Source organism: Podarcis vaucheri (assembly GCF_965113315.1).
Source record: "Podarcis vaucheri genome assembly, chromosome: 12".
In the NCBI taxonomy this organism is placed as follows: domain Eukaryota; kingdom Metazoa; phylum Chordata; class Lepidosauria; order Squamata; family Lacertidae; genus Podarcis; species Podarcis vaucheri.
In genome coordinates, this window is record NC_138750.1 from 33,359,761 (window position 1) to 33,374,688 (window position 14,928).

Here is a 14,928-nt window from a genome sequence, read left to right on the forward strand (position 1 = left end):
CAAATGGAATATCCCATTCAAGAGTAATTATAGCCTGCTGTTTATTGGGCATGTTTTGCAGGTCAGCGTGAAACCATGTGACTGCTTAAATGGAGGGTCCTGTGTGGCCGATACCAATTTCCCTCCTGGAAGTGGGAAATATCTATGCATCTGCATGCCAGGATTTGAAGGTGACCTTTGTCAAGTGAATGCCAATGACTGCGCATCCGACCCCTGTGGCCTTGGCAGATGTTTTGATGGAATAAATAGCTTCCGCTGTGAATGTACACCTGGGCTGCAGGGTGAATTGTCACTTATTCTATATTTACATAACAATAATTCAATTACATGCATGATTTCAGGCTCCAGTTTACTGTGAGGTTTATTTAAGCAGAACAAATATTTTTCAAGCATCACTGAGTTAGATCTTTGCGTACGCCTCTTCAGGCCAGTTAAAGCCAATGAGGAAGAGGGGCAAAAGCTTGGCTTTCAAAAAGCTTGTGTGGTTTGCGGATTACAGTGGAAGCTAGAATAAGGAGTTAGAAAGCACAGTGCAATCCTATACATGCCTACTCAGAAGTACGTGCAATTGAGTTTAATGAGGCTTGGATGTAGGGTTGTATAGGAACAGGATAGGGTACTATTGAATTAGTCCGCAGACTGCATAGAAGGAGAACAAACAAACAAAATTACATAAAATTCATTTTTAAAATTCCGCATAAATATATACATGAAATCATTTTGTCTTCAGTCTTATCTGAAACAACCAAACATTAAGAATAAATAGGGGAGATATGTGTCCAGATGAATCTATATGATCAAAACTCAGAATCTCCATCACAGCTGCTTGAAATCAATCCCAAATAACTTTTCCTGAGGCTGGAGGTTTTTTTCTGCAAAAGTGGCCACGTCCCCTTAAATGTATATAGAAGAAATACATCATAAAAATCCCAGATTTATTTATTTTTTTGTTTCTGGAAAATCAAGGGCTTGCTATCTCCCAAGAGTTAGGCAATGAACCAACGTTTGCTTTCTGTTTTGAAAATCTTTGTGGCTTTTTGTGTGTGTGTATGAGCTACTAGTTCCCGAGAAGGAACAGAAACTTGAAAAGAGCCTTTGATGCATGCCCGAATATCTTTCTTTCTGTTTAGGTAGACATTGCCAAAAAGACCCTGATGAATGCAAATCCAGACCATGCTTCCCTGGAGTAGCTTGCTTCAATACTATGGATTCCTATTATTGTGGTCCATGCCCTACTGGCCTGTACGGAGATGGGAAAAGATGTTATGGTAAAAAGCTATCACCAAAAAAATCATATTTCATTTTATTTCCAAGTGTTTTTGTTCATTGCACTAAGTGGTGCTTAAAACATCGGATGTGCCTAAGGCAGAAACCTGTCTAATAATCCTGTCCATATAATAGAAATTCATAGAACTTTCATGCTTGATAGCTGATTCCGTCTATATGGGATAGGAGACATGGTTTTGAATGAGAAAAGTTTTGGTAGACAGGTTGAACGATTGACTTAAGTCAGCCTTCCCAAACCAGTTGTCTTCCAGATTTTTGGGGCAATAACTCCCATCATCCCTGACAATTGTCTGAGCTAACTGGGGCTGATGGGAGTTGGAATCAAACAACAAAAACAATAGCAGCATTTACTGGGTAAGAAGCTAAGACTTTCCAAGAGAGGATCAGCACAGCACGGTAAAATAATTATGTCTGTATGTGTTTTCCCATATAAGCAACTTCCAATTAAATGTTTGTTTGTACAGTCCATTCCTCTGTGTGCTTGCAGAAGATGTGCGTAGAATCCTTCTGGCCACAGTTGGAATAGTGAGGCTGGCAGTGCTGTAACCTGGAATGTTGAACATTTTTCAAAAAGCTTAACAACTTTTTATGTAACCCTTTGGGTGTCCTTTAAATAAGCTACCTTTGGTTTGCCATCCCTTTGATTTGGGCATTCTTTTGTTTATGTCGCAGCTGGAATAAAACCAACAAGCAAGGCTCCCTCTGGTCATTTGACTCCAGAAGATGGATATAACAAAATAGACCCCAGTGAAAAAATCGGTGCGGGCAAAAATCACGGATATAGCATTGCTGGTGCCCATACTGATGAAAATGTCTCTGGCAAGTAAAGAGCTCAGGTTTATGTTATTCATATATATATTTTAAGATAGAAGAACTGGGTGGGAGGCAAACCTTATTAGAATTCCTTCTGATTTCTGACCATCAGAATGAATGGCCGTGTATTCCTGGGGATATTCCATTTTTGAAAACGGAATGACATTTGCCTGAAGGAGCGTCTCCACCCCCATCGTTCAATGTGGACACTGAAGTCCACCTCCAAGGGCCTACTGGCAGTTCCCTCACTGCGAGAAGCGAAGTTACAGGGAACCAGGCAGAGGGTCTCCTCGGTAGTGGTGCCCACCCTGTGGAATGCCCTGCCATCAGATGTCAAAGAAATAAACAACTATCTGATGTTTAGAAGACATCTGAAGGCAGCCTGTTTAGGGAAGTTTTTAATAACTGATGTTTTTATGTATTTTTAACCTTTCGTTGAAGCCACCCAGAGTGGCTGGGGAAACCCAGCCAGATGGGTGGGGTATTATTATTATTATTATTAGACATGTCTGGCTGTAATCCTGAGCAGGTGCGTTCCTCACTGAAACACTTTTTGCAGTCCCTAGTCTTCCTTTATGCCTCATTCTCATTACTCTTACTTTGCATAAGCTCTTGGCCTCACTCTTTTCTGTTTTTCTATCCATCTTGCTTCGGCTGTAGGTTCTGGAGAATGTATTATCCAAAGAAAGATGGACTGACAAACAGGAAAGGATATGGAAAGGGTTTGTGCTGCGGCTCACTTCTTGTGCAGGCTACTGATAGGTAGATGCTAAGGAGTATTAATTTCAGGTTTATGTTTTACACTCCTTGCCAACTCTCCCTTATGTCTTATGCTCCCCGCTGACAATTCTTGGAGCTCTTGTTTGGGTTTAACCTTTTGTATGTTTTCCTAGTAGACTTCTAATGCTAAGTACACCGCAGCAAGCACGACTGGAAAAATCCAGATATATGTAGAAGTCTACTTTCTTTTTTTACTGTTTTAAAACTATTCTCTTTGAAATGTAAATCTTGTAATAATGCTCTTGTGTCTGTCTCCTGTTTGTTTGGCAGGTTTCCTGCAACTGTCAACTGCTGAGGTTCCAAATACCACAGACTTCCCTCTTAATCCCACAGATGTTCCCAGAAGTTTCATTCCCACAGAAGTAGCCAACAGCAGTCCATCCGTTTCTGCAGCCAAAACAACTGTGTCTTCACATGTATTCATTTCCCAGAGCCCAGCTTTGAGAAAGCCTGTTAGCAGCGCATCCCCTGATTATGCATTAGGTGCCAGTACTGTAAACATCCATTCTGGCACCGCAAAGGAAGAGTCAGCAGCAGAGGCAGTCAGCTCTGCATCTAACACACCACTTAGGAATAAGACAGTATTTCCTGAGAAGCCGACGGTGGCACGAGAGCAGATCTATTCTCCCCTAGAAGCCAGCATAACACTGAGCAGCAAAGCTAACGTGACACTAATAACCAGCAAAGAACTGAGAGGAGGAAGAGGCCACAAATTCCAAAGGCCATTCGGCAAACCTAAAGACAGCACTTTGCCACCCACCTTTGAAAGGTTTGCTGTGACACTCCAAAGGCCTGGCACGGATCGGAAACCAGGCTCTGCGTCAACTGCTTCCCTGTTACTCACTTGTGCAGAGTCACCCTGTTTCCCCGGGGTTCCTTGTGAGCCAAGTGAAAATGGAAGCTTCAGATGCGGTCGTTGTCCTTTCGGTTATTACGGAGATGGTATGATTTGTAGAGGTACTGCGGCAACATATGTTTTGCTATTTTGTTGCAACATAATCCTATTTCCAGCAGATGTTCTTGCCGAACTTTTACAATGGCAGTAGAGGCCTGATATGCACATAACGCTAAACTGTGGTTTATTAAAGTATGGTTTATTATCCGTTGCTTAGGTTTGTGTGTAAACCCAGCCCAGCAAACATGATGTAAAGCCATGTTTATGTTGTTGACTTAGGAACCTTTGATTATAAGTGAGCTCAGCACCCTTTGCCATGGCTTGAGCACTCCACTCCAGAGGTTCACCAGACTACAAACACATGAGGCATGAGCAGCTGGAAACAAACTTTGGAGGAACAAACCATGTTTTGTTTGATCATCTGTGGAACAACTTATGGTTACCTCATGATTTTGCTTAAACAAGCTAAGGCTTATTGTTATGTGTGAACCAGACCAGAGAGCTGGACAGCTTGCTGTTTCCAAGCTGCATGGGGTATACAAAAATTTAGGCAGCTGCTGTTCTATGTGAAACTTTGCATGGCTGAGTTGTGTCTAAAGAACAGTCATGGTGGGGAAGGAGAAGGGAGCAGGAACGCTATCAACAAGGTCACAGAAATTGCATAAATGGCTCCCCAAATGCACATTCTGTTCACTGATCATTGCGTTTTGCCATATCTGCTGGTGGCCACATGTGATGGGGTTGCAGAACAACTTGAACTTCATAATTGCACACACTGATGGAAAGTATAGTGTTTTCGAGGTCAGTGCTGTTAGCTAATTTTGCATGCTAGGTATTGAAAGTGAATACCACAAACCAGATGAGTTACTGATCTTATTTTCCCCATTTTTCTCTCTCATAGCGATATGCAGGCATAACTGTGGTGAAAACATGGAATGTGTGGCACCCAATACTTGCAGGTGTAAGCCTGGTTACTCTGGCCGTAGCTGTCAGGCTGGTGAGTGATGCCTGTTTTATGCACCCTCTGCATTTAATAATATTAAATGGTACATCTAAGAATTTAATGTTGGTTTTATACAGCTCTGTGTCGACCAGAGTGCAAAAACAATGGGAAATGCACCAAGCCTAATGTATGTGAATGCCCCCCCGGATTCAGTGGCCCCATCTGTGATGAAGGTAACACTGGGCTCTCCTTTTAAAATTAAAGGATGACCCAAAATGCATGCTGAATGTCGGTGTCAAAATTGATTCTCAGAAGTTGCAGTGTCAGCTATTTCACTCCTTCCAGAAAACAGCTGAAACAAATGAAAAAGTTGTATTTCGTGTTTATCACAGCATTCCCACAACAGCAGAAGCTCTAGTGCGCCACTCTTGGTTCTAAAGGTATTCCAAAGAACTGCAACTTTACTGAGAATAGCAATAATGGCACCCTGCATGAGGCAGGCAGCTCTCGTTCAGTTCTAACAGTTTGCCACCATGTATCTGGTGCAAAGATTTGTTCTGATGTAACTGGCCTTAGAGTGGCTGAATTGCATGCATGAGTCACCCCCAAGCTCTTCTCAGTTCTGTTTGTGTCCTATTCCATCTTCCTTAGTTCCACCCTGCATCACAGCTTTGTGTTATATTTTTGGTGTGATAAATGTGTAGGGAAGGTATAGTAGGGATATCAATGAATCTGTCAATTTTTGTTTCTCATTTTTTCCAATTTTAAATCCAATTCACTTTTCTGCAGCAATTTGCATTTTAAAAAGAATCCTCATGAAAGCTCACCAGCATTTTAGGACAGATTTCACCTAATACATACATTTTTCCCCCTATGCAGTTTTTAGTGTATGTATTTTGGAAGGAAATTTCCTAAACGTAATGCATTTACTTATGTTATTTTCAATCATGTGTGCACACTTCCCCCAATACACTCATTTCTGCACCCATTATTTGACTGGAGAACTGTGTCACAAAATTTGGAGACACACAAATTGTAGTTTGCGTATTGAATTGAAAAGCACAGATTAGGAAGTTTCTCAGTAAAAGGCAAACAAAATTGAATTTCTCCCCATGCTGCTCAGAATATACCTCCCAACTCTCCATCTTAACAATATCCATACAAACAGTTTTGTACATATACTTGTCCTTAAAGACCCTATATTTTTAGACTCATAGTTCCCATGCCTGTTCATATGTATAAAGATGGATGTCAATGGTGGTCATTTTATTGATGGCCAATATTTTGACATATTGTCTAAATGCACGGTACTCAGTGAAACATATCCCTCACGGCCAAATTAATGTTTCCTTTAGAATAGATAATCTAAAGGCCAGTGCTATTTTACTGGAAAGAGAGGTGCCGGAACTCACCATGAACACCTCCCTTGTGTGTTCTGGCTGAAAAAAGCCCTGTTAAAGGCCCAGCTCTACCTCCAGGTTCTTGGTGAGGGGGAGGATTAATATAGTAGGCCAGTTGTTTTAATAGTGAGAAGGAGGATATGGAGTAAGTTATGGAAGATTGTAAAAACACATTTCAATATTGTGTTGCTTTACTGTACACGGTCTGCTTGGATTATATAACTCACCCTGGGATTGCTTGCCTGTGAAGCACAGGATGATAATGAAATAAATGAAATAGCCCTTGGGGTCTTAAATCTGCCATGGAGCACATTTCCTGTCATTAAGCTACTTAGACCACTGTCAAAAACAAACATAGATTGAGTTCAGCACTGACATTTACCAGTGTTGTCTCTGTTGATATATCATCAGAGTGATGCTTATTTATATGCATACTTAAGTTGGATCCCTGATAAAACCAAGATATTCTCAATATGCCAAGAAGCAGCTTCAGTTGTTTTTTTAACAAGATGGTGGCAATTTCAAATTGTTCACAAGCAAATCTAAACTGGTTTTCTTCAAAGGCAGGATGAACTGAGATGCATTCTGGAAGTCGCCTTCTTCACAAGTTGTTGTCCTGCCTTTTGACTACTAGGTGGGGACATAGACCCATCCTGATAGTTTTGCCAGTAACCAATGCAAAAATAGTGTTGTAGAAATATTTTCTTTCAATTTTTACACCTTCTGTTTAAAAGTTTCTAATGTTAATTGATTTCTGGAACTGATATCTTGACGAGCCTCCCTTTACACCTCCAGCACATTGTGAGCCACCTTGCCAACATGGAGGGACCTGTCTGACCAGAAACCTTTGCACTTGCCCATATGGGTTTGTGGGACCACATTGTGAAACAAGTAAGTAATGGAAAACATAACAAACATATAAACAAAGCATCCTGCTGTAGCAAGATGCACATAGATAAGAGGTACTATACGTTTCTGATGTTCTGTGCCCCAAAATAACCTCTTGGTGAATTTGTCGGAAGTAAATTATTATATTTTGCTTTTTTTAATCAACCCACCTGGTTTTTCCAAAGAAACTCAAGGCAACTAATCAATAATATAATACAAACAATGCCCCAAATTAAACCATATCACACAAAATACAGCATAAAACAAAACAAAACAATGAAAACAATGCCAAAACCACCACCCAAAACCCTCAGAACTAAGCCAGTGAATAAATTAATTGAAGGTCATTTGTTTATTTTATTCCATAACCATTCTTCACCATTTAGTCCCAGAGTATGTTACAACAATATACTTTGCAATGATAAAAAATGGAAAAATACACCTATGACTCCTATTTAACTGTTTGGATGGAATAATACATACTAACAGCAACCTCTTTGATGTCAATAGGCCTATTCTAAGCATGGTTAAGTCCCAATTCAGCTAAATATCTTGAGGTGTAGTTCTCGTTATTTTCTCTTTGTAAACCACTATGAGGTTTGTTTGTTTTTACAATCAATTGGTGTGTGAATTTTATTAAATAAATATCATAGCAGAAAGGCAATTGCAGACAAAACCTGGGAAATTATTTGGGTGTATATAGATATGCAATAAAGCTATGACAGCAACCCCTTTTTTCTCTACTAACTTCTGTTTATTTTGTTTCTTAAACACTGGTTGCTTGGTTTAGTGGTTTGCAACAGGCACTGTGAAAATGGAGGTAAATGTCTCGCCCCAGATGTCTGCCAGTGCAGGGTTGGCTGGAATGGACCCACATGCAGCACAGGTAAAAAATATAGCCCCAAAAGCCGCTTATTTGCAGTAAAACCATACGCACACGTTGCCACCAAGAGAGACAAGATCAGCTCAAAAATGCTGAAATCACGATTGGTGATATGAAAAGTGGCAGGCTTTGAAGGACCAGCGTTAAGCTGGTTGTGGTAAGAGATTTATTCGCACCAGGGTTAAGGTAGGGATGGAGAGGGAGCGGCTCCCACAAGAACTTCTGTCTGGAAAGCTTCTGTGGGAACCACATGGTGGAACTCTGGTCAGGCTTCCTCTGCAGAATAACAGTCAAGGTTTCAATCCTACTTAAGGAAGTTATGGAAGAAGCATTTGCTGCTCGGATCTCTCCACTGAAGCCACAGGAGCTCTTGTCTGCTCCTCCCCTCAGCAGCCCCTGGCTTCCTAAACTGGGAACCTTCTAGAGAGGCTGTGCGGGGGAAGTCAGGGGTTGCTATAGCTTACCCTCTTATGTGTGCAAAATCAGCTTTAATAATATTTCATGCAGTTTCTTGTAGTTCTCACTGATTTTTTAAACACAGGGTAGGACTGTCACCTGGCCTCTTAAGCTACCCAACTAGGGTTTTTCTTGTTTGTTTGTTTGTTTGTTTGTTTGTTCTCCCCCCCAATTTGTGTTTTGTTCTCCCAGAAAAGGAGGGTGTTTTGTTGTTAATTACAGTTTCTAACCGAGCATATATTTATATAAGCCACCTATGCAAATAAGCATAGGTTATTATTATTTTTTGGCCTGATAGATATAGCAGCCCTCCTTCCAAAGAACAGTTCAAAGCAAATTACACTTCAGTTATTTCTCCCATTACAACTTAGTTAAGTGACTTAACCAAGTATTTGCATGCAGTGAAATGAAATTGCTACATTGCACACATGCTTAAATGTGTTTCCGCTTAACCTTTAAAATGAATTCTCTTCTCTCCTTGTCTTCTCTAGCTGTGTGTGACCCAGTGTGTCTCAACGGTGGATCCTGTATTAAACCAAACATTTGCCTTTGCCCCAATGGATTCTTCGGTGCCTATTGCCAAAATGGTAATTTTGTTGTGCTATTTTAAAAGAAACGTGCGATAATTAATGATTCCCCCCCACACACACTTCTACTTTTAAGGGAAGAAACATTGATAGAATGGCTCCAAATGGATCATATAGCAGGCACAAAGGGCACTGCGATGGGGTGGTGTCCCCTGTGTCTTTGCGGTGGACCCCACAACTTCTGTGCCTCCACCCATTTCGGTTATGGGCACTCTGCACAATCCAGCGCTGGCAAAACATATAATTAGCACATGCAAATTTGTGTCATGGACCAGTGCTCTAAAAACACTCCTGGTGGGGATAATGTAGCTTATCGTGGTCCGAGCATTGGGCAAACTCAAGCACTTGGTCAGAATTTGTAGGAGCTGAAGGAGAGCGATTTGTTGCAGAAGCATTTCTGGATCCAGATGGAGGGTTTCATTGCCATCAGGTTTCAGCCTTTCCCATATTAACTGTATTGTGGCAGGGCAGCAGGGGGCAGGTCTCAACACCAGCACCATTCATCATATACAACCCGCTTTATACATGATCCACAAAAGAGGACACTGCCCCACCTTTGATCTTCATCAGATTGTGCTGATGGGGAATGAATAGGCCTAAGTGTGGACAGTCAGTAGTCACAGGCCTCAGAGCAGCAGTAGCTTTTCTAATTAAGAAGCTAGAGAGAACCAATCAGCTCCCATTCTCAACCCTCAATGATGAGAATTTCAGATCTAACAAGATCAGGGGGTAGGGAACCTTTAAAACACCGTGGGCAGCATTCACTTCTGAGGGTCACACAGGTAGCTGTGGAATTGTGGAAACCTTTTGGACAAAGAGTATTTCTGAGGTTTGATGGCTCATAACACTTTTTTTGAGTAATACCATAAAATTATATATCAATGGAAAGATAAGTTAATGAAGAATGTAATGCAATGAAGTTTGTTCAATTATCTGCATTCTATCCAAAGTTATAGCCAAATGACCAGAAAATGGAAGCACAACTTGCTTAGGTTGATATGCAATTGCTTTCCTTCATTTGAATGTAGCCAATGAGCATGAATGTTTAGAGAGGCAATCAGGTGTTATGAGCCATCAAACCTCAGAAATATACTTTTTCCCAAAAGGTTTCCTTTCCACAATTTTGGCTACTAGTGTGCTTGTGCTCACAGACCCCTCTGTGCCCTCCATCTCGTGAAACCAGAGGCATGACCAGAGTTCAAGGAAACATTCCAGACTGGCAAAAACAGGATGTGAAGGGGAGCCAATGAGGGGATGTGGCCTGCGAAGAATCTGGAGGGCCAGATACAGAAGAGTTGAGGGCCGCATCCCGCATCCCTTCCTAAGGTGCCTTTTCCCTGTAGAAAAGAAAATGAAAATAATAGGCCCCTCTGCTATGCAACACTCGAACCACTGCATCACTTCTCTCTCTCTCTCTTGTCTTTAGCCATCTGCAACCCTGCCTGTAAGAATGGCGGCCACTGCATGAGAAACAATGTTTGCGCCTGTCCTGGTGGCTACGGTGGCCGACGGTGTGAAAAAAGTAAGGTTGCTTCATAAAAAAAAAAAAAATGCTCTCGCATCTCAGCACGCCAACTCAGGGCAATTCTGGCAGCTCAGTCTCGTGTGCTGAGCGTTTTCTCGTTGCTCTTTGGTTTCAGGTGTCTGTGACCCGGTATGCATGAACAGAGGAAGATGCGTGGGCCCAAACGTTTGTTCCTGCCCATCGGGCTGGAGAGGCAAAAGATGTAACACTCGTAGGTATTACTCTCAGCTGCTTGGAAAAGGAGAAGCCTGTTAAATTGGGCGTATAAAAAAGGCTGTCCTCCGTCCAAGCTACAGCAATAAGTAGCATTTAATTTAGATTTGCTTGTAACTGGAGGGCATCTTTCCACTGCTGCTTAATGTGACCCTGAGGGTTTTCCTGTCTAAATGATGGAAGCAGGTCTTAGCTTCTGCTCCAGAATGGCATGCTCAGATTTCCTTGTTTATCTCCGTTCTTAAGCAAACAGGCTTTGAATGCTCAACTTAGTATCTCACTGGAACAGCATGTCTCCCTCAGTCTTTTTGAAGCATTACCACAGTTCTGCGAGACAAATTCCCATTTCTCCTCCAGAAGACATGAGGCTGTAGCTTGATTAAACTAATGAAAATGAGGTCAACATTAGGTTGCATTAATTTCATATATAAAAAGCCGGCAAATGCCATCGCCAAGAGTAGCAGACAGTTGTTAGAATTTGCCTAAGCTCGCAGAAAACTATCAAGGGTGGGAACGCATCAATATGGCAGGCAGATTAAGCAAAGGTATATCTTACAGTTCCCAGTACCATTTGTTCATTGTTTGCACTGATTTTGAGCCATTGAGGGTATTCACACTTCTCTTTCTACGTATGCCTTTCTTTTACAGCTATATGCCTTCAGAAGTGCAGGAACGGGGGCGAATGTATTGGACCAAGTACTTGCCATTGCCCTCCTGGATGGGAAGGAGTTCAGTGTCAAACACGTGAGTCGGATGTAATGTTTGGATTATGGGGGGGGGCACAGGTGTTTTTATAGGACTTTTAATAGCTTGTTCATCCAGAGCTGCACCATATGAACTGGTCTTTATTAAAGTAACTTGAAAGAGAGCATTCCCTGCGAGATCAAGTACTCTTGCCTCACCTTCCATTCATCCCAGGGTAATCAGTCATGTTTAAAAACAATAGGGCTTTTATGTCTGATGGTCAGAAATGACAGTTCCATGGAATGTAGGAAACTGCCCTATACCCATCCAGATTTTTGCCAATCTACTTCAGTAGATTCAGCAGCTGTCTACCAACTCCACCTGGTACGCAGGCTGAGACCCTACCTGCCCGTGGACTGTCTCGCCAGAGTGGTGCATGCTCTAGTTATCTCCCGCTTGGACTACTGTAATGCGCTCTACGTGGGGCTACCTTTGATGGTGACTCGGAAACTACAGCTAATCCAGAATGCGGCAGCTAGACTGGTGACTGGGGGCAGCCGCCGAGACCACATAACACCGGTCTTGAAAGACCTACATTGGCTTCCAGTACGTTTCCGAGCACAATTCAAAGTGCTGGTGTTGACCTTTAAAGCCCTAAACGGCCTCGGCCCAGTATACCTGAAGGAGCGTCTCCACCCCCATCGTTCTGCCCAGACGCTGAGGTCCAGCTCCGAGGGCCTTCTGGCGGTTCCCTTGTTGCGAGAAGCAAAGCTACAGGGAACCAGACAGAGGGCCTTTTTGGTAGTGGCGCCCGCCCTGTGGAACGCCCTCCCATCAGATGTCAAAACGATAAACAACTACCTGACATTCAGAAGACATCTTAAGGCAGCCCTGTTCAGGGAAGTTTTTAATGTTTGATATTTTAGTGTTTTTTTGGTTTCTATGGAAGCCGCCCAGAGTGGCTGGGGAAACCCAGCCAGATGGGCGGGGTACAAATAATAAATTATTATTATTATTATTATTATTATTATTATTATTATTATTACTGTCTTTTTGAATTCAAACGGTGGCTTCTTCTTTGCAGCTGAGGCATGACCTTTTCAGTCATACACAACATCAGGTGACTGACAGATGGAGAGCCCTTCCACCTCTCAAAAGTGGCTTGTTGGAGGGCTAGCTACTTCTGGATCTGGTCAGATCCAGTTCCCCACCCCTGTACTAGATCATAACATTAAAAAATAAATCTAAAACCTGAAACTAAAAAAAAGTTCCTCTTTAAATCCTTGGTGAATAAGTTAACATTATATTTGAAGCTCAAACTAAAACAATATAATGAAACTTTTCTTTTCCCCCCCAGTGCAGAGGCGGGGTGGCCATCTGCCATGTATGAGATTCCTGCATTGCAGAGGGTTGGACGATGACCCTGGGTGTCTCTTCCAACTCCACAGTTCTATGATTTAACACCTCCCTCTTAACATTTTCACAATTAGCATTTCTATTCCAGTATTGTGCAAAGAGATCTGCTGGCACAGTAGACTCTGCATCCATTGCCCTGCTGTTTCACTGCTGGAAGTGAACGAGGGGGCATTCTTTATTCCTCCTCCTGTCATCAACTGGAGGGAATTAACTTCTCCAGCCCAGGGCTGTTGCACGGAACCTCAGCATTTCTGCAGGTGTGTTGGGGGAGGTGAAGAGACTTTGAACATGGCATCTCCATGCTTTCACCCAACACATTTCATTCCCCCTCTCCAGTCCATCAGCAGAGCTGAGGTTTCTGCCAGGGAACATCCAGTGGCAGGTCATTCCATATGTGCACAGTCCCTCCATCTTCCCTAGCTGAACAGTGGTTCCTGCTCTTCCTAAGGCAACTCAGCCAGCAGGAGTTAAAATTGCACCCTTACACATTAAATTCCTATGCCGTGTATTCCTTTCCTAGACTTCATTATTGGCAAAAATAAAATCCACACTACTCCCTTTTGCTGTTGCTTCCACTAGCAAACAGGCTGCAAGCCACATATTACCTGCCATTTTACAGGATTGCACCATCAAGCTTTCCTGAAAGCTACACAGTTGTATTTGTTAGCAGTCTGTTTACCCTGATATCTCTTTTATATAGTCATCAGCCCAGTACTTCTGTATTTCCCTACAGCCTCATCAAATATGTCTAAAATTAGCATCTCCAACACTGTGTCATAGGAAGTGAATACATACATTTTTTTCACAGCCTTTGAGGAGTGTGATATCATTTTTTAAATCATCTTATAGGAGTGCAACATTCTTCAAATGACTGGGCCATTAGCAGAGCCACACACTCTTGAAAACGTTGCTTTGTTGCTGTATATTCATGGGCCATTTGGAAACTGAACGAGGGATGCCTTTCTGACCAATGCTTTTTGTTGTTGTTCTTGCTGAGCTGTAGCATGTAAACACATGCTTGTGCACCCTAAGAGTTGCTGCAGAATCCCCAGGGGCTCTCTCCTCGACAGACAGGTTTTGTTTGATTGCCAGATTAAAACACATGCACACATGTATGTTTCAGCCACGTGCAACCGCAAATGCCTATACGGAGGTACATGCATACTGCCGAACGTATGTGCTTGTCGTCCTGGCTACACGGGAGTCACATGTGCCAAAAAAATTCAGGTAATCATAGTACAAATACTCAGTGCTTTTGAAAGATGGAAGAGGTTTAGGGAGAAATTAAGCTGCATCCTAATTTGCCGGTCTTTTTGCTGCTTATGTTTCAAGGTACAAGGACGTCACGCGTGAAGAACAAATGTCTCTGGGTCACACGATGTGCTGCATGGATGCCAGCCATCTCTGGTGTGGAGAGGATCACTCAAGACAATGTTACACGAGTGGCACAATCTGGCCCCTTCCACATGTAGAGTGCAGAGTTGTTCTTCATATGAATACTTTGAAGTTCTTCCCTTCCCCGCAAGGCTGCCTCTGTGTAGGGCACAACGCTGCTTTGCCAGGCATGCTGCAACCTTCCCAGCCAATCACCTTAAGCAGAAGCCTGTCTAGGGCTCACCTCGAAGCACCCAGTGGCCTGCTTCTCCCCATGGCTGTGGTGCACAGGCTCTTTGCAGCAGAAAGATAGTGGCATCAAATGTGGGATCCAAGGGGGATTGGGCTGCTAGATACTTCCAGGTGAGGTTGTACCAGGCTTTACCTTAACCACAAATGGCTGAGTAAGTTGCAGCTGGCTCAGAATAGCAGCAAATGCTCCTGATTGACTGGCAATCAACATCCAACACACTGCTACTCTGGCTGGAGTACCCCGAGTTTGTTACAGCAAAGAATCCATCTCAGTATGGTTTTGAAAACCAACGAAATTATCCAAATCAGGCATAATACACCATCAATTATACCTTTGTCATGGTGCCTCAGAACTAGGTTATGGCAGCTTTAAATTTGTGTAATAAATACTTGGATAAGGCAGATAATTCGGATTCCCAATCCATGATAGCTGGAGGGAGCAAGCTTTAGAAAAGAAACCTGTGCCTAATATTGCTTGGGATCCTGTCTTGCAATTTGTGAGGTGCCTCTGCCAGTTCAGTCGTGGAATACG

At 42.6% G+C, this 14,928-nt stretch overlaps 1 protein-coding gene across 1 annotated transcript in view; it reads left to right on the top strand.

The window, feature by feature from the left end:
• Positions 1–14,876, top strand: part of VWDE (von Willebrand factor D and EGF domains) — a 45,335-nt gene extending 30,459 nt beyond the window's left edge. Inside the window, exons 18-31 of the mRNA XM_082194056.1 lie at positions 62–281; positions 1,131–1,268; positions 1,960–2,106; positions 3,151–3,837; positions 4,677–4,772; positions 4,856–4,951; positions 6,914–7,009; positions 7,797–7,892; positions 8,837–8,932; positions 10,359–10,454; positions 10,573–10,668; positions 11,319–11,414; positions 13,894–13,997; positions 14,103–14,876. Coding sequence (XP_082050182.1) covers positions 62–281; positions 1,131–1,268; positions 1,960–2,106; positions 3,151–3,837; positions 4,677–4,772; positions 4,856–4,951; positions 6,914–7,009; positions 7,797–7,892; positions 8,837–8,932; positions 10,359–10,454; positions 10,573–10,668; positions 11,319–11,414; positions 13,894–13,997; positions 14,103–14,123 — 2,085 coding nt within the window. The 3' untranslated portion in view covers positions 14,124–14,876. The remainder of the gene's footprint in view (positions 1–61; positions 282–1,130; positions 1,269–1,959; positions 2,107–3,150; positions 3,838–4,676; positions 4,773–4,855; positions 4,952–6,913; positions 7,010–7,796; positions 7,893–8,836; positions 8,933–10,358; positions 10,455–10,572; positions 10,669–11,318; positions 11,415–13,893; positions 13,998–14,102) is intronic.
• Positions 14,877–14,928: the final 52 nt, after the last annotated feature.